The 24,559-nt window shown below is 41.7% G+C and overlaps 1 protein-coding gene across 3 annotated transcripts in view; it reads left to right on the top strand.

Moving 5' to 3' along the window:
• BLOC1S5 (biogenesis of lysosomal organelles complex 1 subunit 5) overlaps positions 1–24,559 on the top strand; it is a 108,293-nt gene continuing 83,734 nt past the window's right edge. For all 3 annotated transcript variants that reach the window (XM_067751956.1, XM_067751955.1, XM_067751954.1), the window contains exons 1-3: positions 1–161; positions 4,585–4,667; positions 21,457–21,586. In XM_067751956.1, coding sequence (XP_067608057.1) covers positions 41–161; positions 4,585–4,667; positions 21,457–21,586 — 334 coding nt within the window. In that variant the 5' untranslated portion in view covers positions 1–40. The remainder of the gene's footprint in view (positions 162–4,584; positions 4,668–21,456; positions 21,587–24,559) is intronic.

Below are 24,559 nucleotides of genomic sequence, written 5' to 3'. Positions count from 1 at the left end.
GCAGGCGCAGCGCGGCCGCGGGTGGGCGGAGCTGGCCGGGATGAGCGGCGGAGGGACGGAGACCCCCGTGGTTTGTGAGGCCGCGTCGGGCGGCGGCGGCGGCGGCAAGAAGAAGGACTCGCTGGGGACCGCGGGCTCGCCAGCCCACCTCATTATCAAGGGTACGGAGTTCTAGGGTTCTCGGCCCGGTGGTCCCAGCGCAGCCCCACCTCCCAGGCGGCGTCCTCTGACCCGGGGCCGAGCCCCAGGTTGACCCCCGGCTCCTGGGCGGCCTGGCGTTTGCGGTGGGTGGGTGGGGGAGGGGTCTGCGCATTGGCGCCAGTTTCCCCGCGCCAGGTGCCTCCCAGTAACAGCAAATCGCCCTAGCCCCTCCTGCTTCCTCGTAGAAGCCGCAGCCGAGAGCCGTCGGGCTGCCCTCTCCCCTCCCCCAGCCCGGGACCCTGCGTGGAGCTGCCGTGGACGCGGGCTCGCGACCCACGTGTGATGCCCTGAGCTTGGGAGTCGGGAAGAGCCCGCGCACCCAGGCAGGCCGCTTAGGAGGTGTGTACCTAGGTCGTTCGCTCTGACCCTGTCTGCTCCTGGGTCGTGCAAGGTGGAAACGAGAGAACATGAAGGCATCTTAAAACACCAAAGGCCCCCAACACGTGTACCGATGTCCACTCGTCCCGTCTGCTTTGAGCTGGGAGAAGGTTACAACCTAGCTACAGCCCTTATTCTCACAGAACCTGAATTGGTTTGATTCTCCAAACTCTCAACAACTGTTTCGTGCAGAAAGATCTTTGCCAGTTAAATACCGCACCGCCTCATCTCCGTCCTCTCTTAACCCCTCGCTTCTGCCGGCAGCCCTACCGTCTTGCAGTGTTGAAGCCCTTGTAGGATTCCGGCGCCCCTCAGCGCTGCCCAGGGAATGGCATCCTCGTGTTCATGCCTATTGCATTTTAACCGTATCTGTCAGGTTTGTGTAGAATTCAGGGTGTCTCAAATCTAGTTAGTAGTGTGGGCGTAGTGCATGGGTGTTAGCCCTAAATTATAATTGTTTACATGTGCAATCTTAGTGAACTATTACTTAAATTTTTTTTTAATTACGGTAAAATACATGGAATATAAAGTTTCCCTTAATCATATTTTAGCGTACAATTCAGTGGCATTGGTACGTTTCACGTTGTTGTGAAACCGTCACCACCATCCAGCTCCATAACTATTTCATCTTCCCAGACTGAAGCTGTGTACCCATTGAACACGGACTCCCCAGTCTCCCCTTTCCCCCGCCCCAGCCCCTGGCAGCCACCATTTTGCTTTCTGTTTCTGAATGTGGCTACTTTAGGTACTTCATATAAGTAAAATCGTGCATGTGGCAGAATTTCCTTCCTTTTTAAAGCTGAATATGATTCAAATATTTCATTGTATACACACACACACACACACACACACACACACACACACACACACACACACATTTTGGGTATACATTCACCCATGGATGGACGCTTGGATTGCTTCCCATTTTTGGCCCTTGTGAGCATGGATGTACAAATATCGAGTTCTTGCTTTCATTTGTTTTGGATATGTACCCACAGCTGAATTGCTGGATCAAATGATAAATCTGTTTGTAACTTTGTGAGCAGCCACTCTACTGTTTTCCATAGTGGCTGAACCGTTTTACATTCTCACCAACAGTTCACAGGTGTTCCCATTTCTCCACAACCTAAACAATACTTGTTATTTTCTGTTTCTTTGGTAGTGGCCTTTCTAATGGGTGTGAGGTAGTATCTTGTAGTTTTTTTTTTTTTTTTTAATATTTATTTATTTATTTTGGCTGCGCCAGGTCTTAGTTGCGGCACATGGGATCTAGTTCCCTGACCAGGGATCGAACCCGGGCCCCCTGCCCTGGGAGCTCGGTGTCTTACCCACTGGACCCCCAGGGAAGTCCCAGTAACTTGTAGTTTTGATTTGCATTTCCCTAAGGTTACTGATGTTGAACATCTTTTTATGTGCCTACTAGACGTTTGTAAATCTTATTTGGAGGAATGTCTATTCAGGTCCTTTGCCCATTTTTAAATCAGGTAGTGTGTTTTGTTGTTGTTGAATTATAGGAGGTCTTTTTCTATTCTGGATATTAGCCACTTTACAGCCATGATTTGCATATATTTTCTCCCATTCCATGGGTTGCCTTTTTACTCTATTGATTTTGTCCTTTGATGCACAGAAGTTTGTGATTTTGATATAGTACTTTTTTTTTATTGAAGTACGGTTGATTTACAATATATTAGTTTCAGATGTACTACTTTCTTTAAAAGAAGGTAATTCAAAGGAAGTTTTTCAGGTTAATTCAAAATTGAGTTATAATTGAAAATATGTCTAGAACCTCCTTGGGTTTTTTTGTGGAACGATTTACTATTTTCAGTATGAAAATCTGTTTTTAGTTCATCTTACTTGAAGACTATCGATTGTGAAAATATACGTGTCGAGTTTTATTGCCAGGGTCTAGGGAGAGGGAAATATATAAATAAATGATTTCAGTACTTAGGCCCCAGGTCTTTGAGGTTTTCTGGGCTGTGGTTGGCTGTTAGGAGACGGGGAGCTTCCTGGGGCATGCAGTGTCTGACCTGAGTCTTGAAGAATAAAGGGTTAGTAGTTGAGAAAAGCGGGCAAGGATATTTTGGACTTAGTTTGGAAGAGCATGAGCAAAGGTGTGGAGGCCTGAGTCAGCACGGCATGTTTGGGAAACTACACGTGGGAATCAGACCGAAGAAGAATTCTTGCCTTTTAAGGAGATTGGACTTCTTGTTGAATGTTCCATATTGTTATGGAACAACAATAAGTACAAGAGTCATGTGGTTAGATCTGTGTTTTAAATAGAACACTCAGGCAGGTACAGTGGGTCCTCATCTTGCAGGGTGCCCATTTGTGAACTTGCCTACTTTATAAAGTGAATTTGTAACTGCAGAATCAGAGAATACAAGGGGCCTACTGTCCTGCAGATAAGCAGAATTGACTGTACATGGAGTGGGTTGAAGAGGGGTGTGACTCACTCTGTTGAAACAGTCCAAGACAAGCAAGGATGGAACAGAAGGGATGGATTTGAGAAGCAGTGAGGTGACAATGGTGACGATGTGGGTGTTATCAGAAAAATTTACTCTGCAGTAAATTGTTCCTTATGGGCAAAGAGATCCACATACTACATTAAAGGTCTGCAAATTCAGGGCCAGAACTTCATTAGATAATGAGAGATCTGCAGTTTACTGTGTTTTTTCTTGTCTCATAGTCTGTTGAAGTACTTATTTCTGTCTTTTGTGTGAAGAGATTGTCTAACTCCCACGTTAGAGTATGCACTTTGGAGAACAAAGGATTATATCTTTTGTCTTGTTAACAAACAACAAAAGAGTGCTTTGCCTGTAGCCCGGCTAGGATTGAGTTTATGTGGAAATATGTGGCTTACCTTTACATTATTAAACTGAGAGAATTTGTTTGTAATCCTTGGGATACCTGTAACTCTGAATTATTATAATGTGTTTGTTTTGTTGTTATAATGTTATTACAAAACCAGCTTAATTTCTGTGGTCGTGTGTGTTTCAGAATCTTTTTTCCCCTCATCTCCACATCTTAAGTTCTGGAGTGCAGTCAGGGTTTCAAAAGTGGTGATTATCCACTTCTGAACAGAATTGAATTCTCCAAAGACTAAGAAAATTCCCATTACATCAGGCCACAGACGCAGGTATCCCAAGATCAATGTAATGGCTTCTCAGTCATATAGAAAAATGTATGTTAACCCTTTGTGGATGATACAAACAATTTGATCTCTTACTCACTGGAGTAGAGAGGAAATTTCAGGACAATATGGTATGTGGTATGAGAGCAGAATATACCCCGGGATGACTCACCAAAAACAGTTAAAATTCAGAACTTTTTTTCCTTAATTATGACTTATAGTGACTTACAATGAACACTCACCACCCATATTAATAAACACACATGAAGAGCCCCATCGTGCCCTTTGCTCTCATTGCACGGCCCTCCCTCCTCTAAGGTAACTGCTGTCTTGAATTTGGTGTTTATCGTTCTCGTGCATTTCTTTATAGCTTTATGGCTTCTGTATATGTCCCAACAGGACGTGATTTTGCATATTTTGAAAGTTTATATAAATGGCTTTATCCTTCTGAAAGTTGCTTTTTTGCTTAACATTTTATTTATGGGATTTTTCCTTGTTAATAAATGTAACCCCACTGTATTCATTTTCACTCACTGATTTGTAATATCCATCCTATGAGTATGTTAAGTCGTTCCCCCTTTTTTTTTTTGACATTATATTCATGCTGTAGTAAACATTATGCATTTCTCTTTCCTTTGTTTAAGAGTTTTTCTAGGGCACATACTTGGGCATGAAATTGCTAGGTATACGTCTTCAACTTTATTAGATATCGCCAAATTGCTCTCAAAAGTACTTTACCAATTTACTGATTGGATAATCCATAGTCTGAACTGGATTTTAACCTTCATACGTTTATGGGGACAGGAAGAGTAAAACAAGCTAGAGATTGTGCCACTTAGCGTGGATTGACCGTGAGTTTCATTTTGTCTTTACAGATCTCGGAGAAATTCATTCAAGGCTGTTAGATCACAGACCAGTTATCCAAGGTGAAACCCGTTATTTTGTGAAAGAATTTGAAGTGAGTATTTGAAACCTATTTTGTAAAAAGACTGCCCTAATTGTTAGTGTGTTAATATACGGAAGGGAAATTCCCTAGTTTTAAAATCTATGATTTCTGTTCATGTGTTCATAAAATGTACAGAGCATTCAGAGGCATTGACATGAATGGAGGGAGCACGAGAGTGGGCAGCAGGTGCCTTGGGCTCCAGTTCCTGTGCCTGCTCTGGGGTGTTTACTGTCTGTTGAACTCAGGTTTTCAGGTATAACATGAGATATAATGAAAAAAATGATTTTACAGATGAATGGGTCAGTTTTGCAGACCCATTTTCTATATTTTTTTTTCCTCATTTGGGGCAGCAGCATCTACTGAAAGCACTCAAGTTAAAACGTGAGAATCGCCCTTGGCTATTCCCTCCTCTTTAGGTTACATTCAATGATCAAGCCTTCCAAATGCTACCTAACAAATCTCTGTCCATTCTGATTGGTATGCCTGCTTTATCAACCCAGTCAAATCCAGTCTTCACCCTGCTGCCAGAGCGCTCTGACATTAACTTTTTCAAAACCTTTGATATCATTTTCTGTCTACAGGACAAAGCCCGGCATCCTTCTATGACCCGGCTCCTATCTTTCTAGCTTCACCGTCTCCCACCCCACCTCGTGTGCTATGTCCCAACAGTCCTGATGCACTAGCCTGCCATTCTGTTTCGTTTGACTGTGATTTCGCACATGTATAATTGGTTCACTGTGCGTTGAATAGTAACATCCCAAGCTCCTGTTGGGTAGATGGTAAATGACGTTACACAAGCAGTTTTGTGATTTTGTGGAAGTTGGGGTTTTCTTTTTCTTTCTTTTTTGGCCTCGCGGCTTGCAGGATCTTAGTTCCCCGACCCGTGATTGAACCCCCTGGCAGTGAGAGCACCAAGTCCTAACCATTGGACCGTCAGAGAATTCCTGGGGTTTTATTTTCAAATGAGACTCCAACCAAGCAGGAAGTCTAAACCTGCTAAAAGGAGAGAACCTTTCCATAAACACTTTAAAAGTACAGAAAGCCTGTGGTACAGAGCACTCAAAAGAGAAACAGAGCTGCAGCATTAGACACCATTTCTGGGTTCAAGAGACTTAAAATCTGCGTAATATCTGCTTCATGGAGTTATTGTGACGATTAAAGGTGTGTGTATCTTAGAATATTTTCTGGTACCTAGGAATAACTGTTAGTTATCTTCGTCATCATTACTATTGCTGTTGTAGAGTAAGAATAATTATCCCCCAGACAGAAAATTAACCATAGACTATTCCCTTATCATGCTATGTAAAGATTATTAACAATTGAATAGTGAGAATAAAGTAGTGGGAATAAAGTCTGGGCACAGCACGCTGGGTACTCTGCTCACGGTCTGACACGGTTAAAATCAAAGAGCTGTCCAGGCACCATTCTTATTTGGTGTTCAGGGTCCTCTTTCTGACTTGCAGGATTTTGGCAGGACTCAGTTCCTTGCCCAGGTAGACGAAGTTCCCATTTCCTTGCTTGCTGTCGGCCGGGGCCGCTCTCAGCTCCTAGAGGCCACCCATATTCCCTGCCACACGGCCCCTTCCTTCTTCAAAGACATAAGTGAAGTCTGCCTTTCATGCTTTAAACCTCTCTTACCGAGAAGAGTCCCATCCCTGTTAAGGACTCACCTGATGGAGTCAGGCCCTCTAGGGATAATCTCCTTTTCTTAAAGTCACCTGATTTGGGGCTTTAAGTAAACCTGCAGAATATCTATACAGCAGCACCTCGGTTAGGGTTTGACTGAATAACTGAGAGGTGTGTATATCCTAGGGGTGGTGCTCTCAGGGACCATCTTGAATTCTGCCTTCCATGAGCTCTTATTACTACCTATATTTTCCTTACTTTTTGCTTAGTTATTGCCCGTTGTCCTTCCTAGAATATAGACACTTACCTTTCTTATGCTCTGTTGTGTTCAAAGTGCCTGAAAGAATGTCTTGTGCATTGTAGGGTAGGTACTTAATATGATTCAAAAGCACAATTAACAGAGCTTGGCCTAAGACCTGGCTTTTCCAACATCCTTTCATAAGTCATCTTTTTTTTTTTGGCCAATCTGGTTAATTTGAAATGCTAAATAGCTTTTATTTTTAAAAAGTTTGTAAATGTATCTCTAAAGGCCTACTTTATATTAAAAGAAGCATAGAATTTTGGAATTAAGATGGCTTCTCTAATCTAACCCCACCCCCCCCACCCCCCCTTCACTGAGCCCAGAGATGGAAAGAAATGTGTGGAAGGTCACACAGCTGATTAGTGGCTGAGTGCTCATTAGATAATGTAGGTGGTTCCTGTGAAAGGGCTGTACAAGCAAGACTGAGTCTTGAATGGATGATGAAAGAAGTGTTATTTCATTTATGCTGCGGAATATGTTATATTGAAGAGCTCACTCCCTTTTGAAGCCAACACCTCTGTTAACTGGGGCCGAGAGAAGACGGGCATGTGCTTGAGAGGAGAGCAGTTACCTGGGTTCCGCGTTGTTCAGCCCTCCAGGGTCTCTTTGGAGACAGGGCTGTGCTGAAGCATAAAAGAACATGGGCCTTGGAGCTGGACCTGTGACGTATCTGGGCTCAAATCCTGGTATCCCTCTTCCTAGCTGTGATTATTTGCTTTATTAAGGCCTAGTTTCCTCTTTCTTAAAACGGGAACAATAATACATACTGCAGAGTTTTTGTGAGGATTAAGTAATGTATCATTGTTTAAATTCCGTGGTATGTCGATGTTAGGCAGGTGTTGGTAACTGTTATTATTAAGAGAAAGATGGGAGCAAGTAAAATCAAATTAAAATTGTATTCAGAATTTGCAATACTTTGAGTTTTGGTTCCGTTTTTGATATCTTTAGGGAAAACAGCGATTTGTTAAGCAAGTGGTATAGACATCTCAGGAAAATGTTTACTAAAGAATAAAATTTTCACACTGGGTATGACAGATGTAAGCTTATTATAGAAAGTGAAACAAAATGTCTTCAGCACTTATTTTGTGTGAGACCTCATGTCAGGAACCAGTGCTGTATCCCTGAGTAAGACAGACGGGCCCAGCCTTTATGCAGCAGGGTAGGCTCATGTAGTCACTGAAGAATGGTCTCTGAAGGGCTCAAAAATATTTCATCAGCTGTGTTTGCGCTCTCTCCAGCTAATTGGTCACATGACTCCTCTTCTAGAAAAGTACTTGATGCCGTCCTTTCACGCAGTCACCTCCCCAGTCCGTCTTTTTTAGTGTCTCCTGGAAGCTTTCCTGTATGTCAGGCTCGGGTACCTTTTCTGTCTGTTCCACACTAACCTTTCCCCTCAAATTATGAGAGAAAAGCTGAAAGCATTTTAGAGATTTAGATTTGAATAGATATGTGCATTACTTACCATTCTTTTCTATCTTGGCCCAAATAAAAACATCCTCTATTTACTAAAAGTGGTCTTTCCCCAGCGTCACACGGCTGGACCGGAGGAACGGGGAGGCAGAGCTGTCAGGGCTTCCTACAAGTTTTGTCTTTTTTTAAAAAATTGAAGTACAGTTGATTTACAATGTTTCAGGTGTACAGCAGAGTGATTCAGTTATATATATACACGCATACTCATACATATATATGTATATTCTTTTTTAGATTCTTTTCCATTACAGGTTATTACATGATATTGTATATGGTTCCATATGCCACACAGTAGGTCCTTAAGTTTTGTCTTCTCTAGGTCACTTAAATGTGGTTCACTTGAAGAAAAACTGGCTAGCATTTAAAAGGAAACTCGTTTATAGTTTATATATTTTTAAAAGTTAACACACACGGCAACGATAATCCTTTTCTTTATAAAATTTCCTTTCTAAAAGAAGGCAATAAGTGCCACACGGTGGCAGCATTACTTAAATTATCGACCTTCTATTATAATATTTTAAGCTCTCTTTTTGTGATTGTTAGTATTTCAGGACAGTTGACTCTCCTGCTCCCAACTGCACACAGCTCTTTTATTCCCCCCGATTCCAGTAAATACTATGAACAGAGATCCCGGCAGGGCCCCTCCAGTGAGCCTGTCTGGTTGTGTCAGCGAGTAAAGGCATGATCTTCTGCACTGTTATCTTTCCAGCTGCAGAGACGCTGGGGCCTCTCTCGTGTGGGACAGAGGGGAGGCCGTGCAGGTCAGCGTTTATGAAATGCTTAGGGGCTGTGCAGTCCTGCACGAACTCATCTTCAGCAAACTTCAGTCTCTGACTGCTTTATTGACTGGTTCCTGAATACCTTGGTGTATCATAAGGAAGGTGTTTGGTCACTAGTGACAGACACCTGAGGAGAGTGGCTTTCCTAAGTGCTTACTTTCCTCTCATGGCAGCCAGAGCCTGGGGCAGGTGTGGCAGCCCTAGGACGTCCGCTCTTCCTCCAGCTTCTCCTTCTTCCTCACTGCCGTGGTGCCCTCACCCCAGGCTCACGCTCACAGGGTAGCTGTGGGAGCCCAGCCATGGCGCGTGCACTTCATGCAGCAGAAAGGACGGCAGGGGGGCAACGGCTAGCTGTGTCTATTACGCCAGGTTTACCACCACGTGGTATTTGGGTGTGGAGAGGAGGGGGATGGATCCAGAGCTGTCTGTCACACCGGATACGCAAAAATAGATACGAAACAGTCTCTACCTTCAGGAATTTACAGTCTGCGGAGAACAAATTGTAATGGTGAAATTATTATGATAAAATAAGCACAAAGTGATTGAAATCTCAGAAGCGGAGATAACTCCCAGCTGAGCTGGGAGGGAAATCTTCAGAAGCGGGGCTGATACTTGAACTGAGAAAGAAAAATAGGTGTTAGAGAAATAGGGAAAAAATGGAGGAAATGTTGATTAAAATTGAGGCAAAAAAATTTGTTAAAATAAGTACAGTAGTTATAGGAGGTGTGAGGGTTCTTACTGCTGCGTCTGAATGTGAGTTGTACTGATAAAAAGGTAAAGTCCCGGGCTTCCCTGGTGGCGCAGTGGTTGAGAGTCCACCTGCCGATGCAGGGGACACGGGTTCGTGCTCCGGTCCGGGAGGATCCCACATGCCGCGGAGCGGCTGGGCCCGTGAGCCATGGCCGCTGAGCCTGCGCGTCCGGAGCCTATGCTCCGCAATGGGAGAGGCCGCAACAGTGAGAGGCCCGCATACCGGAAGAAAAAAAAAAGATAAAGTCTCTTAAAAGGCAGGACAGACAAGAATTTCATTTGACATCTGATCTCATTTTTGTTAGGTTGTAAGAGTAGCTGTCAGAGTATTAAATATCAGGAAGAAGTCGATCCCACATGGCATGTAATAGGTTCACGTATGTATGGTAACGGTTTTAAAACTTGTGAGAAAAGAAACTTGTGGGACTGACCATTTTGTGATGGAAAGAAAATTTTAAATATTACATCGGCCTCTCATTTCCTCTCTGATACTGTCGTTACATCTTTAATGTAAATATTACAGTGACTGTACTAACATTATGAACAATTGCTAACATTTTGAAGCATTTAGTGCCAGGCACTGTCTTGAAGCACATTACCTGAGCACTTGTTATTAATTTCAACTTGAGAAAAATTAACTGTATATGTAATTTTATGGGGTATTATACATCAGAAACCAAGCTTCATTGGTGCTGTGCTTTGCTCTGAGAATTTTCACCCCAGAAATAATATTCATATAACAAATAAACAGATGTTGGTTTATAGTCTTCCTTTTTTTTTTTTTTTTTTTTGAGGTACGCGGGCCTCTCACTGCTGTGGCCTCTCCCGTTGCGGAGCACAGGCTCCGGACACGCAAGCTCAGTGGCTTTGGCTCACGGGCCCAGCCGCTCCGCGGCATGTGGGATCTTCCCGGACCCGGGCACGAATCCGTGTCCCCTGCATTGGCAGGCGGACTCTCAACCACTGCTCCACCAGGGAAGCCCTATAGTCTTCCTTTTGTAGTAGGTGTCAACCGTATACCTTAGCCAAAAATATCAGCATAAAAACAAGCACATACCAGATGGGCCTATTTGTTGTTTAAATTAATTATTGTCATTAATGGGCTGTTAGAGAGGTGACAGTACAAATTCACTTACTATAACGTGTAATTTAAGGCTAAACAATGGCTATAAGGGAGAGAGCCAACCAGGTCACATGCGGTGGCTCTGTCTTCTGCCCGTGTAGATACAGCCTATCAGAAAACGGAAGGAGAGGGGAGGGCATATGAAAAGGAGACTGTCCTCAGTTGTTGCCTTATCAGTATTAACTGGGAGGGAAAGGATGCTATTGCAGATTAGATTTTGAGGGAGAGGGAAAGGCTAGAGACAGAAGAGGTGACCACCTAATACTAATCTTGCTTAGAGTAGGGAACCAACAGACAGTAGCCAGAGTGGAGACCGGGTTATTGTAAGAAGTATTAGTGTAAACATAACCATGAGAACAAAAACGCCAACTTTTTAAAATACTGAAAGAGATACCCAAAAGAGAGAACAAATAGACCGCGTGACCACATAGAGAAAGATTATATACGTTGTGGGTGTGTGTGTGTTAATCAGCGTGACTCAAAGTGAAATAAGAAAAGTCTGTATATCATGTTTCTGTTTAAGAAGGAGTTGAAATATATTTATACATAATGTGTATATACACACACATATATGTTTATATACGCATCTGTGTATACATACACATACCTATGTATACATGTGGATGTATATCCTTATAGTTAAGACAATGGCAGGATAAAAATAATTAAAGAGTGTTAGAGGGAATAGGATACAAAAGGTAGTGATAGAAGCTAGACTTTCTTGAATATATATATTTTTAGATGTAGTTTGGGGGCCATGTAAATATTTTACATAATTTAAAAGAGAATTAAATTTTAAGGAGCAATCCCTAAAAATCAAGTAACATGTAAAAAAAGCAAACCTATTTTCCTAGAAGGTGGCATTGCCACGCAGAGAAATTCTTCCAGGTAACTTAAAACGCAGTAATTTGACTGTGTACATTTCTAGTGGAATACCCTTCAGAACAGAAAGTTAAAAAAAAAACAACCTGAAATTATTTTCAGTAATTTTGTTAATTCTGGCACTGGTATTGTTATTTCATTGACTTGGTGATAAAGCAAATGAGTAACTCTGTTGGTATTTTGAGAATTGAAAAAGAAACATAAAGACAGGAGGGTAATTAAAAATCCTGTAGTCCTGAATTTAAGGGTTTTTTTTTTTTAAAATAAATTCATTTATTTATTTATTTTTGGCTGTGTTGGGTCTTTGTTGTGGTGCGCGGCTTCCTCTTGTTGTTGTGAGAAGGGGCTTCTCTTCGTTGCGGTGCGCGGGCTCTAGGCGCGCAGTCTCAGTAGTTGTGGCGCGCAGGCTCAGTAGTTGTGGCGCACGGCCTTAGTTGCTCCGTGGCATGTGGGATCTTCCCAGACCAGGGCTCGAACCCGTGTCCCCTGCATTGGCAGGCGGATTCTTAACCACTGAGCCACGAAGGAAGTCCCCTGAATTTAAGTTTGATTATGAATGTGAACTTTAGATGTTTCTTTTCTTTTCACAAAAATACCTATTTCCTAGCCTTGTCCACTCAAAGGGCTAGAAATGATGACTGACCCGTAGTGCTCAGTCTCTAAATACCAGTGGTGTTTAGAGACCTGCTGATTCCAAGTCTGGGTCAGGAAATGGACAAGAAGAGCCTGGAGCATCAGGTCGAACTAGAAAGCAAAGAAGCTACTAAGGAGCACTGGGGTTTGGACTGAAGCATTCCAGAGCCAAGGTAAATAGGCTCTCCCTGGAAATAGGATGATTTCAGCATCAGGGAGGACAAATACTGCAATGGGTTAAAAACTTCAGATATTCCTATGAGTCATAGGAATGCGTGGAAACATACAAAAAAGAAACCTTTAGCAGCTTTAGGAAACCAAACCATTATTTTTGAAACTGGTGGATAAAGAGAAATAATCAAATGTTTTATTCTGCCTTTCATATGAGCATATCTCAGAGTAACCAAATAGTTGTCGAGGGGAAATTTCTCTTTATGGAAGTATTCCTGCTGATAAATGAATACGGAATGTTACCAGCATCCTGTTGAAAGTGCACAGCCCACCTCTGAAATATTCCTTTTTTTAAAAAATTTTATTTTACTTTTCTTATACAGCAGGTTCTTATTAGCTATCTATTTTATACATATTAGTGTACATACGTCAATCCCAATCTCCCAATTCATCACACCACCGCACACACACACCCTCCCCACTTTCCCCCCTTGATGTCCATACGTTTGTTCTCTACATCTGTGTCTCAGTTTCTCCCTTGCAAACTGGTCCATTTGTACCATTTTTCTAGATTCCACATATAAGCGTTAATAAACGATATTTGTTTTTTCTCTTTCTGACTTACTTCACTCTGTATGACAGACTATAGGTCCATCCAGGTCTCTACAAATGACTCAGTTTCGTTCCTTTTTATGGCTGAGTAATATTCCACTGTATATATGTACCACATCTTCTTTATCCATTCGTCTGTCGATGGGCATTTAGGTTGCGTCCATGACCTGGCTATTGTAAATAGTGCTGCAGTGAACATTGGGGTGCATGTGTCTTTTTGAATTATGGTTTTCTCAGGGTATATGCCCAGTAGTGGGATTGCTGGGTTGTTTGGTAGTTCTATTTTTAGTTTTTTAAGGAGCCTCCATACTCCATAGTGGCTGTATCAATTTATGTTCCCACGAACAGTGCAAGAGGGTTCCCTTTTCTCCACACCCTCTCCAGCGTTTGCTGTTTGTAGATTTTCTGATGATGCCCATTCTCACTGGTGTGAGGTGATACCTCATTGTAATTTTGATTTGCATTTCTCTAATAACTAGTGATGTTGAGCAGCTTTTCATGTGCTTCTGGGCCATCTGTATGTCTTCTTTGGAGAAATGTCTGTTTAGGTCTTCTGCCCATTTTTGCATTGGGTTGTTTGTTTTTTTAGTATACAGCTGCATGAGCCGGTTTTATATTTTGGAGAGTAATCCTTTGTCTGTTGATTCGTTTGCAAATATTTTCTCCCATTCTGAGGGTTGTCTTTTCGTCTTGTTTATAGTTTCCTTTGCTGTGCAAAAGCTTCGAAGTTTCAGTAGGTCCCATTTGTTTATTTTTGTTTTTATTTCCATTATTCTAGGAAGTGGGTCAAAAAATATCTTGCTGTGATTTGTGTCAAAGAGTGTTCTTCGTATGTTTTCCTCTAAGAGTTTTATAGTGTCCAGTCTTACATTTAGGTCCCTAATCCGTTTTGAGTTTATTTTTGTGTATGGTGTTAGGGAGTGTTTCAATTTCATTCTTTTACATGTAGCTGTCCAGTTTTCCCAGCACCACTTATTGAAGAGACTGTCTTTTCTCCAGTGTATATCCTTGCCTCCTTTGTCATAGATTAGTTGACCATAGGTGCATGGGTTTATCTCTGCGCTTTGTATCTTGTTCCATTGATCTATGTTTCTGTTTTTGTGCCACTACCATACTGTCTTGATTACTGTAGCTTTGTAGTATAGTCTGAAGTCAGGTAGTCTGATTCCTCCAGCTCTGTTTTTTTCCCTCAAGACTCCTTTGGCTATTTGGAGTCTTTTGTGTCTCCATACAAATTTTAAGATTTTTTTGTTCTAGTTCTGTAAAAAATGCCATTAGTAATTTGATAGGGGTTGCATTGAATCTGTAGATTGCTTTGGGTAGTATAGTCATTTTCACAATATTGATTCTTCCAATCCAAGAACATGGTATATCTCTCCATCTGTTGGTATCATCTTTAATTTCTTTCATCAGTGTCTTATAGTTTTCTGCATACAGGTCTTTTGTCTCCTTAGGTAGGTTTATTCCTAGGTATTTTATTCTTTTTGTTGCAGTGGTAAATGGGAGTGTTTCCTTAATTTCTCTCTCAGATTTTTCATCATTAGTGTATAGGAATGCAAGAGATTTCTGTGCATTAATTTTGTATCCTGCAACTTTACCAAATTCATTGATTAGCTCTAGTATTTTTCTGGTAGCATCTTTAGGATTCTCTATGTATAGTATCATGTCATCTGCAAACAGTGACAGTTTTACTTTTCTTCTTTTCCAATTTGTATTTCTTTTATTTCTTTTTCTTCTCTGATTGCCGTGGGTAGGACTTCCAAAACTATGTTGAATAGTAATGGTGAGAGTGGACATCTTGTCTTGTTCATGATCTTAGAGGAAATGCTTTTAGTTTTTCTCCATTTGCTGTGGGTTTGTTGTATATGGCCTTTATTATATTGATGTAGGTTCCCTCTGTGCCCACTTTCTGGAGAGTTTTTATCATAAATAGGTGTTGAATTTTGTCAAAAGCTTTTTCTGCATCTATTGAGATGATCATATGGTTTTTATTCTTCAGTTTGTTAATATGGTGTATCAAATTGATTTGCATATGTTGAAGAATCCTTGCATCCCTGGGATACATCCCTCTTGATCATGGTGTATGATCCTTTTAATGTGTTGTTGGATTCTGTTTGCTAGTATTTTGTTGAGGATTTTTGCATCTGTAGTCATAAGTGATATTGGTCTTCAATTTTCTTTTTTTTTGTAATGTCTGGTTTGGGTATCAGGGTGATGGTGGCCTCATAGAACGAGTTTGGGAGTGTTCCTTCCTCTGCAATTTTTTGGAAGAGTTTGAGAAGGATGGGTGTTATTAGCTCTTCTCTAAATGTTTGATAGAATTCACCTGTGAAGCCATCTGGTCCTGGACTTTTGTTTGTTGGAAGATTTTTAATCACAGTTTCAATTTCATTACTTGTGATTGGTCTCTTCATATTTTCAATTTCTTCCTGGTTCAGTCTTGGAAGGTTATACCTTTCTAAGAATTTGTCCATTTCTTCCAGGTTGTCCATTTTATTGGCATAGAGTTGCTTGTAGTAGTCTCTTATGATGCTTTGTATTTCTGCGGTGTCGTAACTTTTCTTTTTTCATTTCTAATTTTATTGATTTGAGTCCTCTCCCTCTTTTTCTTGATGAGTCTGGGTAATGGCTTATCAATTTTGTTTGTCTTCTCAAAGAACCAGCTTTTAGTTTTCTTGATCTTTGCTACTGTTTTCTTTGTTTCTATTTCATTTATTTCTGCTCTGATCTTTATGATTTCTTTCCTTCTGCTACGTTTGGGTTTTGTTTATTCTTCTTTCTCTAGTTCCTTTAGGTGTCAGGTTAGATTGTTTATTTGAGATTTTTCTTGTTTCTTGAGGTAGGCTTGTATAGCTATAAACTTCCCTCTTAGAACTGCTTTTGCTGCATCCCATAGGTTTTGGATCATTGTGTTTTCATTGTCATTTGTCTCTAGGTATTTTTTAATTTCCTCTTTGATTTCTTCAGTGATCTCTTGATTTTTTAGTAACATATTGCTTAGCCTCCATGTGTTTGTGTTTTTTACGTTTTTTCCCCTGTAATTCATTTCTAGTCTCATAGCATTGTGGTCAGAAAAGATGCTTGATATGATATCAGTTCTCCTAAATTTACTGAGGTTTGATTTGTGACCCAAGATGTGATCTATCCTGGGGAATGTTCTGTGTGTACTTGAGAAGAAAGTGTAATGCGTTGTTTTTGGATGGAATGTCCTATAAATATCAATTAAATCTATCTGGTCTAGTGTGTCATTTAAAGCTTGGTTTCCTTATTAATTTTCTGTCTGGATGACCTGTCCATTGGTGTAAGTGAGGTGTTAAAGTCCCTCTATTATTGTGTTACTGTCGATATCCTCTTTTATAGCTGTTAGCATTTACCTTATGTATTGAGGTGCTCCTCCTATGTTGGGTGCATATATATTTATAATTGTCCTATCTTCTTCTTGGATTGATCGCTTGATCATTATATAGTGTCCTTCCTTGTCTCTTGTAACATTCTTTATTTTAAAGTCTATTTTATCTGATACGAGTATTGCTACTACAGCTTTCTTTTGATTTCCATTTGCATGGAATATCTTTTCCATCCCCTCACTTTCAGTCTGTATGTGTCCCTAGGTCTGAAGTGGGTCTATTGTAGACAGTATATATGTGGGTCTTGTTTTTCTATCCATTCAGCAAGCCTGTGTCTTTTGGTTGGAGCACTTAATCCATTCATATTTAAGGTAATTACCGATATGTATGTTCCTATTACTATTTTCTTATTTGTTTTGGGTTTGTTTTTTGTAGGTCATTTTCTTCTCTTGTGTCTCTAGAGAAGTTCCTTTAGCAGTTGTTGTAGAGCTGGTTACGTGGTGCTGAATTCTCTTAGCTTTTGCTTGTCTGTAGAGCTTTTGATTTCTCCGTTGAATCTGAATTAGATCCTTGCCAGGTAGAGTAATCTTGGTTGTAGGTTCTTCCCTTTCATCACTTTAAATATATTGTGCCACCCCCTTCTGGCTTGTAGAGTTTCTGCTGAGAAATCAGCTGTTAACAATATGGGAGTTTCCTTGTATGTTATTTGTTGTTTTTCCCTTGTTGCTTTTAATAATTTTTCTTTGTCTTTAATTTTTGTCTATTTGATTACTGTGTGTCTTGGCGTGTTTCCCCTTGGGTTTATATTGCCTGGGACTCTGAGTTTCCTGGACTTGGGTGGCTATTTCCTTTCTCATGTTAGGGAAGGTTTCGACTGTTATCTCTTCATATATTTTCTCGGGTCCTTTCGCTCTCTCCTCTCCTTCTGGGACCCATATAATGCCAATGTTGGTGCATTTAATATTGTCCCAGAGGTCTCTTAGGCTGTCTTCATTTCTTTTCATTCTCTTTATTTTGTTCCACATCTGTGAATTCCAGCATTCTGTCTTCCAGGTCACTTATCCTTTCTTCTGCCTCAGTTATTCTGCTCTTGATTCCATCTAGTGTGTTTTTCATTTCAGTTACTGTATTGTTCATCTCTGTTTTTTAATTCTTCTAGTTGTTTGTTCTTTAATTCTTCTAGGTCTTTGTTAAACATTTCTTGCGTCTTCTCGATCTTTGCCTCCATTCTATTTCCGAGGTCCTGGATCATCTTCACTGTCATTATTCTGAATTCTTTTTCTGGAAGGTTGCCTATCTCCACTTCATTTAGTTGTTTTTCTGGGGTTTATCTTGTTCCTTCATGTGGTACAAAGTCCTCTGCCTTTTCATTTTGTCTATCTTTCTATGAATGTGGTTTTTGTTCCACAAGATGCAGAATTGTAGTTCTCCTTGCTTCTGCTGTCTGCCCTCTGGTGGATGAGGCTATCTAAGAGGTTTGTGCAAGCTTCCTCATGGGAGGGAGTGGTGGTGGGTAGAGCTGGGTGTTGCTCTGGTGGGCAGAGCTCAGTAAAACTTTAATCCACTTGTCTGCTGATGGGTGGGGCTGGGTTCCCTCTCTGTTGGTTGTTTGGCCTGAGGCGACCCAGCACTGGAGCCTACCCAGGGTCTTTGGTGGTGCTAATGGCAGATTCTGGGAGGGGTCACGCCAAGGGGATTACTTCCAAGAACTTCTGCTGCCAGTTTGCTTGTCCCCACAGTGAGCCACAGCCACCCCCTCTGCAGGAGACCTTCCAACACTAGCAGGTAGGTTTGGTTCAGTTTCCTATGGGGTCACTACTTCTGGATCCTGATGCGTACACTACTTTGTGTGTGCCCTCCAAGAGTGGAGTCTCTGTTTCCCCCAGTCCTGTCGAACTACTGCAATCAAATCCCACTAGCCTTCAAAGTCTGATTCTCTGGGAATTTCTCCTTCTGTTGCCGGACTCCCAGGTTGGGAAGCCTGACGTGGGACTCAGAACCTTCACTCCTTTGGGTGGACTTTTGTGGTATAAGTGTTCTCCAGTTTGTTAGTCACCCACTGAGTGGTCATGGGATTTGATTTTATTGTGATTGCGCCCCTCCTACCATCTCATTGCGGCTTCTCCTTTGTCTTTGGATGTGGGGTATCTTTTTTGGTGAGTTCCAGTGTCTTCCTGTTGATGACTGTTCAGCTGTTAGTTGTGATTCCGGTGCTCTCGCAGGAGGGAGCGAGCACACGTCCTTCTGCTCTGCCATCTTGAACCAATCTCTACCTCTGAAATATGCTTGCAAACAATTTAACAAAACAAACCGTGAATCTGATCAGCTCTCTAGTTCTAACTACTAATTTACAGGAGAGAGAAGAGACAAAAGGATATCTTAAATCACACCATTAGGATTCATTCAGTTAAAAAACAGATTGTGGGAAACTGTTCAGAACAGATGACTCGCTTTTTTTCAATAAGTTGCAAGGTGGACAAAAAATGGAAGGGAAATCTATAGATTAAAAAGAATTTAGGAAACATATTAACCAGTTGCAGTGTATGAATCTTATTTAGATTTTGGTCTAAACGAACTGGGGTATAGAAGGAAACATTGGGATATTTGAGGTAATGTGAGTACTTCGTTGATATTTAGTATTGAAGAATTATTGTTGAGAGAGAGTGAGTGGGCGGGTTGGGGCAAGGGCGCTGTGATTTCATTTTTTTTTTATTTTTTATTTTTAAAGAGGAATCCTTGTTTTTTAAAGGTAGATGTTGAAATATTGCTTTAAAAGAATCTAGGATTGTGGGTAGGGGGCTGTACGGAGTGTTACAGGGGGAACAAAGTCAGCCACGAGTTGAAGCTTGGTGATGAGTACATGAGGATTCATTCTTTCATTCTCTCTCAACTTTTGTATAAGTTTAAAATTTTTTATTATGGAAAAATTCGAGTAAAAATCTGACCACAGCTGCTCATAAGAATGGTTCAAAACAAAACCCCCAGTAACTAACATTATTTCCTTACAATCAAGTTTACCACCCTTTCTGAAGTAAACTTTTCGTCTTGTATTATTTTAAGATTTACAGTAAAGTTACTAAGGTAGGACAGAGGTCTCCTATACGTCTCACCCCCCCCTTGTTTTGTTTTGTTTGTTTGTTTGTTTAGGTTGCATTGGGTCTTTGTTGCTGCGTGTGGGCTTTCTCTAGTTGCGGTGAGCGGGGGCTACTCTTCATTGTGGTGTGAGGGCTTTTCATTGCAGTGGCTTCTCTTGCTGTTGAGTACGGGCTCTAGGTGCATGGGTTTCAGTAGTTGTGGCTCGCGGTCTCTAGAGCGCAGGCTCAGTAGTTGTGGCGCATGGGCTTAGTTGCTCCACGGCATGTGGGATCTTCCTGGACCAGGGCTCGAACGTGTCCCCTGCATTGGCAGGTGGATTCTTAACCACTGCGCCACCAGGGAAGTCCCCTCCCGTTGTTAATGTTTTACATTAATTACTATACTACATTGGTAAAAACTGAGAAAGTGACATTGATACATTACTGCTAATGAAGCACCGGACTTTATTTGGATTTCACCGGTTTCTCCATTGCAGTCCTCTTCCTGCTCCGGGATGTAATCCAGGGCACCACACTGCATTTAATTGTCATGTCTGTCTAGTCCTCTTTGGTCTGTGACAGTTTCTCAGTCTTTCCTTGTTTTTCTTGATCTTGACAGTCTTGAGTCCTGGGCAGTATCCTGTAGAATGTCCCCCAATCTGGGTTTGTCTGCTGTTCTTCCTAAGATTATACTGGGTTTCTGGGCTTTGGGAAAGAGTACCAGAGAGGTTAAAGTGCCTTTCTTGTCACATTACATTGGGAGGTGCGTGCTGTCACCATGACATCACTGATGAGGTCACCTTCATTGACTCCACTGTAAAGTTAATATTTTTCTCATTCCCTGCTCTATTCTTTGGAAGCAGGTCACTAAGTCTAGCCCACCCAAGTGGAAGGGTGGTTTAAGCTCAGCTTTCTGAAGGGGGGATGGGCTGGGGGTCCCCAAGACCACCCCCAGGTTCATTGGTTACTCACAGGACTCAGCATGTGGTTGCACTGGTGGCTGAACTCTATTATGGCAAAAGGATGCAGAGCAAAATCAGCAAAGGGAACAGGTGCATGGGGAGACTCTATAGGAAGCCAGGCAGAAACTTCCAGGGGTGCCCCCAGCAGTGAGTTGTGACAACACGCATGAAATAGTGTCTCCCAGGGAAGCTCGTCTGAACCTGGGGGTCCATGGTTCTTATTGGGGACTGGACAAGTAGGCACACTCTGCCTAGCGCGTATCAAAATTCCAGACTCCCAGAAGGAAAGAGGTGTCTTACACCTCCATGGGAGCTGTTTTCTGGTCACGTTCCCAGCCCCCAGCCGAAGGCCAACCTTGCAGGCAGCCTTTGTAAGGAGGCGGTCTCAGGCACTCAGTGTTAACTCTTTTCTGTACAGGGAAGTTCCCACATACTATTACTTTTACAACACATTTTTAGTTGAGAAATCTGGAATCAGATGAAAAATACAGAGCATAATAATAGAAGCTTTATGATGGTAAGAACAACAAAATCAAATTTAAAACCAGATCATTTCTTTCTTTGCCACAGTTGAAATACATGGAGTCTAGGTCTCTTCTTGTTCTTTTAGTATTTCTCATGCCCAATTTTTTTTTTTTTTGCGGTACGCGGGCCTCTCACTGCTGTGGCCTCTCCCGTTGCGGAGCACAGGCTACGGACGCGCAGGCTCAGCGGCCATGGCTCATGGGCCCAGCCGCTCCGTGGCATGTGGGATCCTCCCGGACCGGGGCACGAACCCGTGTCCCCTGCATCGGCAGGCGGACTCTCAACCACTGCGCCACCAGGGAAGCCCCCCTCATGCCCATTTTTAAACATAGGTATAAAAATATTACATTGCAACTTCTGAAGCATTTCGTAATTTAAAAAAATGCCTCCAGGTTGTGACCTCATTTATTGCCAAATAATTGGAAGAAGGCTGGGTAAATTTCAGTAGTAGGTAATAACATAACCAAAACCTGGGTGGAAACCCCAGAAAGTAATTACTAAGATTTAAGACACAATATGTACTAGCTGTTTACTTTCTTTTAACAGGAAAAACGTGGTCTTCGAGAAATGCGAGTTCTTGAAAACTTGAAGAATATGATCCATGAGACAAATGAACGTACTCTTCCCGCGTGCAGGGAGGCCATGCACGATAGCTTGAACCACGTTCTCCAGAGACGTAAGCCGGAGGTTTCCTCATGTTGCTTTATTTCAGATGCATGCGCTGCCGAAATGGATGTCCTTGAGTATCTGCTGAGAGAGGGAGAGAGAATTCTTAAGCTGGAGCCAGGAGAGGGAAGTCACAGATAAGGTGCTTATCCAGCCGTTAGTGTGTGTTGCCCTTGATGCTAAGAGCATTAATCTCCAAGGCAAGATGGGTGCACAAGATAATCCTTCTAGGATGTAAGACAATCGAAACATTTTTTAGCTTAAAAAAAAAAGCTTATTCATAAGAAAAAGTTTGATGACCAGTAATTAGGATATGAAATGAAGCTTCTTTTTCAAACAGGATACTAGAGTTTTTAACTAAAAAAAAAAAAAAACCTGTCAAAAACGTTTATGTTTTATCACTTTTTTCATTAAGCAAAATATTTTAACATGGAGAGATGTTTGCTTAAAAGGATATTTATTAAACATATTAAACTATAAAATAAAAGGAGTTTTATTAGTAACTGAGTTTAAAATTAGAGGTGTATCAGAAACTCAGCGCTTCTCGGGTCCATATTGACACTGTTCAGTTTGTCCAAGGACAAATGATGCTGGTAGATAACGATGGAGGGCAACATGAAACAATATCTTTCTGGGGAGAAAATAGCAAAACTGGAGGGTAATGTAATGTCCTGTGAGGGAAGGTAGCAGGGGGGCTTGGTTAATGACTGAGTTACATAAGAGTATGTGTGCAAGTCCAGGTTAGCCTGGGTCCTCTGATGCTCAGAGGAGCTTGGAGAGGACAGACCTCCCACAATCACATTTGGTTTCTTTGAGTAGAAGAGCAAAGAGTCTAGAATTGACTTCAGGCTTTGCATGGTAACTGCAAACACACCCTTGTTCGTTCAACCATCACTTCCTTAACCTTGACAAGCTTTCTAGTCATTACAGTAAAAGTAAAACTCAAATTATTATTGATAGAAATGCTTATGTTTACTTTTGAGATGTACTTATAACTTTCCTTGTACACACTTTGAGTATATAAAAAATATTGGATAAAACTTAGTAAGAAAAAGAAAACTGTGAATGGTTGTTTTGACTTGTTTTGTTCTTGGGCCAAAGCTATTTCTGACGTGAGGCCTCATGCTAAAAGTATAGTCTTCACAATGAAATAGAAAAGTTTTACAGGTAACAGGGAATCCAGACTGTAAATGTATTCTGCTAAAAGAAAGAATTAAAGCACGCAGAATGTGAAGTAATAATGAAAGTTTTAACCTCTGAGGACTACCTTATTGTTAGCATTAGAGACATGCGGTGGCTTTGGAGTTAATTTTGTCGCTAGAAGCAGGAATGGCTTCCTCAGTAGGCTCCAGCCTAAGTATTTCCTGGTAGCTATTATCATGAGCCTAACGGGGATAATGGAGATAATTATCTGATTTTAGAGCCAATGTAGTTTTAAAAATTGGCCTGGGCCCAGCTCTTGTTCCTGCAGGATTTCATGTTTAAAAACTTTACATTTTGAGCCATGGTGCTGGCTTGCTTATAAAAGTGAGTTTATCTAGGCAGTATACTCTGATCTAACTAATACTTTACAAGGTTAGTGACAGTTGAGTTTTGTTTTGTGCCTGTTAGTAGATCTGTCTCATTTACCTCTTCTCTGCATGTTTGAGGGCTGAGCTGGGAGTGTGGTTGGCTGAGAATCTTAGAACTCGGTGGTGTGGATCTTAAGCTATTGGTCGATCGTTGTGCACAAAACTGAGCAACTGTGGAGCATTAAGGGAGGGACGTCTCGGCTTGTTTGGATGGAGACGGTTACAGAATCCTAGCTGAGTGTCTTAGCATTGGATGAGCAGAGGCTTCAGAACCAAAACTCACCTGTGGTTCCTTAAAAAACACAAAAAGTAAGTGAGAGCTCTAGGAGGGTACATAAGAGTAACCCGTAAAGTACGTTTTTCTCATCCTAGTGTCTATGTTCTACTTATTATTTATTTCATAGACTCGTAAACTTCACCGTGTTTGTTGTCTCAAGATCTTGCTTAGCATTGAGAACCCAGCCTTTGATTTTAGAGGCTAAGAAGGACAGAAAGCCTTCAGGTTATTCCTCATTCAAATAAACTAAGTTTTAAGAGCAGTGACTTTATTTTTTATTATTTAAACAAAAGGATATATGCCTAAGTAATAAGAAAGTAGAAATAAAGAAGAAAATAAGAAAGAAAAAGAAGCAAGAAATCACTTTAATTGCCTCAAGATAACCATTGCTTTTTAGCTTTGGTGAATATCATTCCCGACATCTTTTTTTTTTTTTTTTTTTCCGGTACGCGGGCCTCTCACTGTTGTGGCCTCTCCCGTTGCGAAGCACAGGTTCCGGATGCATAGGCTCAGCGGCCATGGCTCATGGGCCCAGCCGCTCCGCGGCATGTGGGATCTTCCCGGACCGGGGCACGAACCCGCGTCCCCTGCATCGGCAGGCGGACTCTCAACCACTGCGCCACCAGGGAAGCCCTGGAAGGTGGATTCTTTACCTCTGGACCACCAGGGAAATCCCAGTCCATTTTCTTTTTCTCATTTTTTGGGGGTTGGAGTGGTTATGGTGAGGTGAGGAGTCTCAGTTCTTTATAGACTCTGTGTTCCTATTCTTGGCCACCACTTTTTTTTAATAAATTTATTTATTTATTTATTTTTGCCTGCGTTGGGTCATCGTTGCTGCGTGCGGGCTTTCTCTAGGTGCGGTGAGCGGGGGCTACTCTTCGTTGTGGTGCATGGGCTTCTCATTTCGGTGGCTTCTTGTGGAGCACAGGCTCTAGGTGCGCGGGGCTTCAGTAGTTGTGGCTCATAGGCTCAGTAGTTGTGGCTCGCGGGCTCTAGAGCACAGGCTCAGTAGTTGTGGCACACAAGCTTAGTTGCTCCATGGCATGTGGGATCTTCCCAGATCAGGGCTGGAACTCATGTCCCCTGCATTGGCAGGTGGATTCTTAACCACTGCACCACCAGGGAAGTCCTTGGC

This window comes from Pseudorca crassidens, chromosome 10 (genome assembly GCF_039906515.1).
Source record: "Pseudorca crassidens isolate mPseCra1 chromosome 10, mPseCra1.hap1, whole genome shotgun sequence".
In the NCBI taxonomy this organism is placed as follows: Eukaryota; Metazoa; Chordata; class Mammalia; order Artiodactyla; family Delphinidae; genus Pseudorca; species Pseudorca crassidens.
This window is presented reverse-complemented; position numbering and strand designations above follow the sequence as displayed.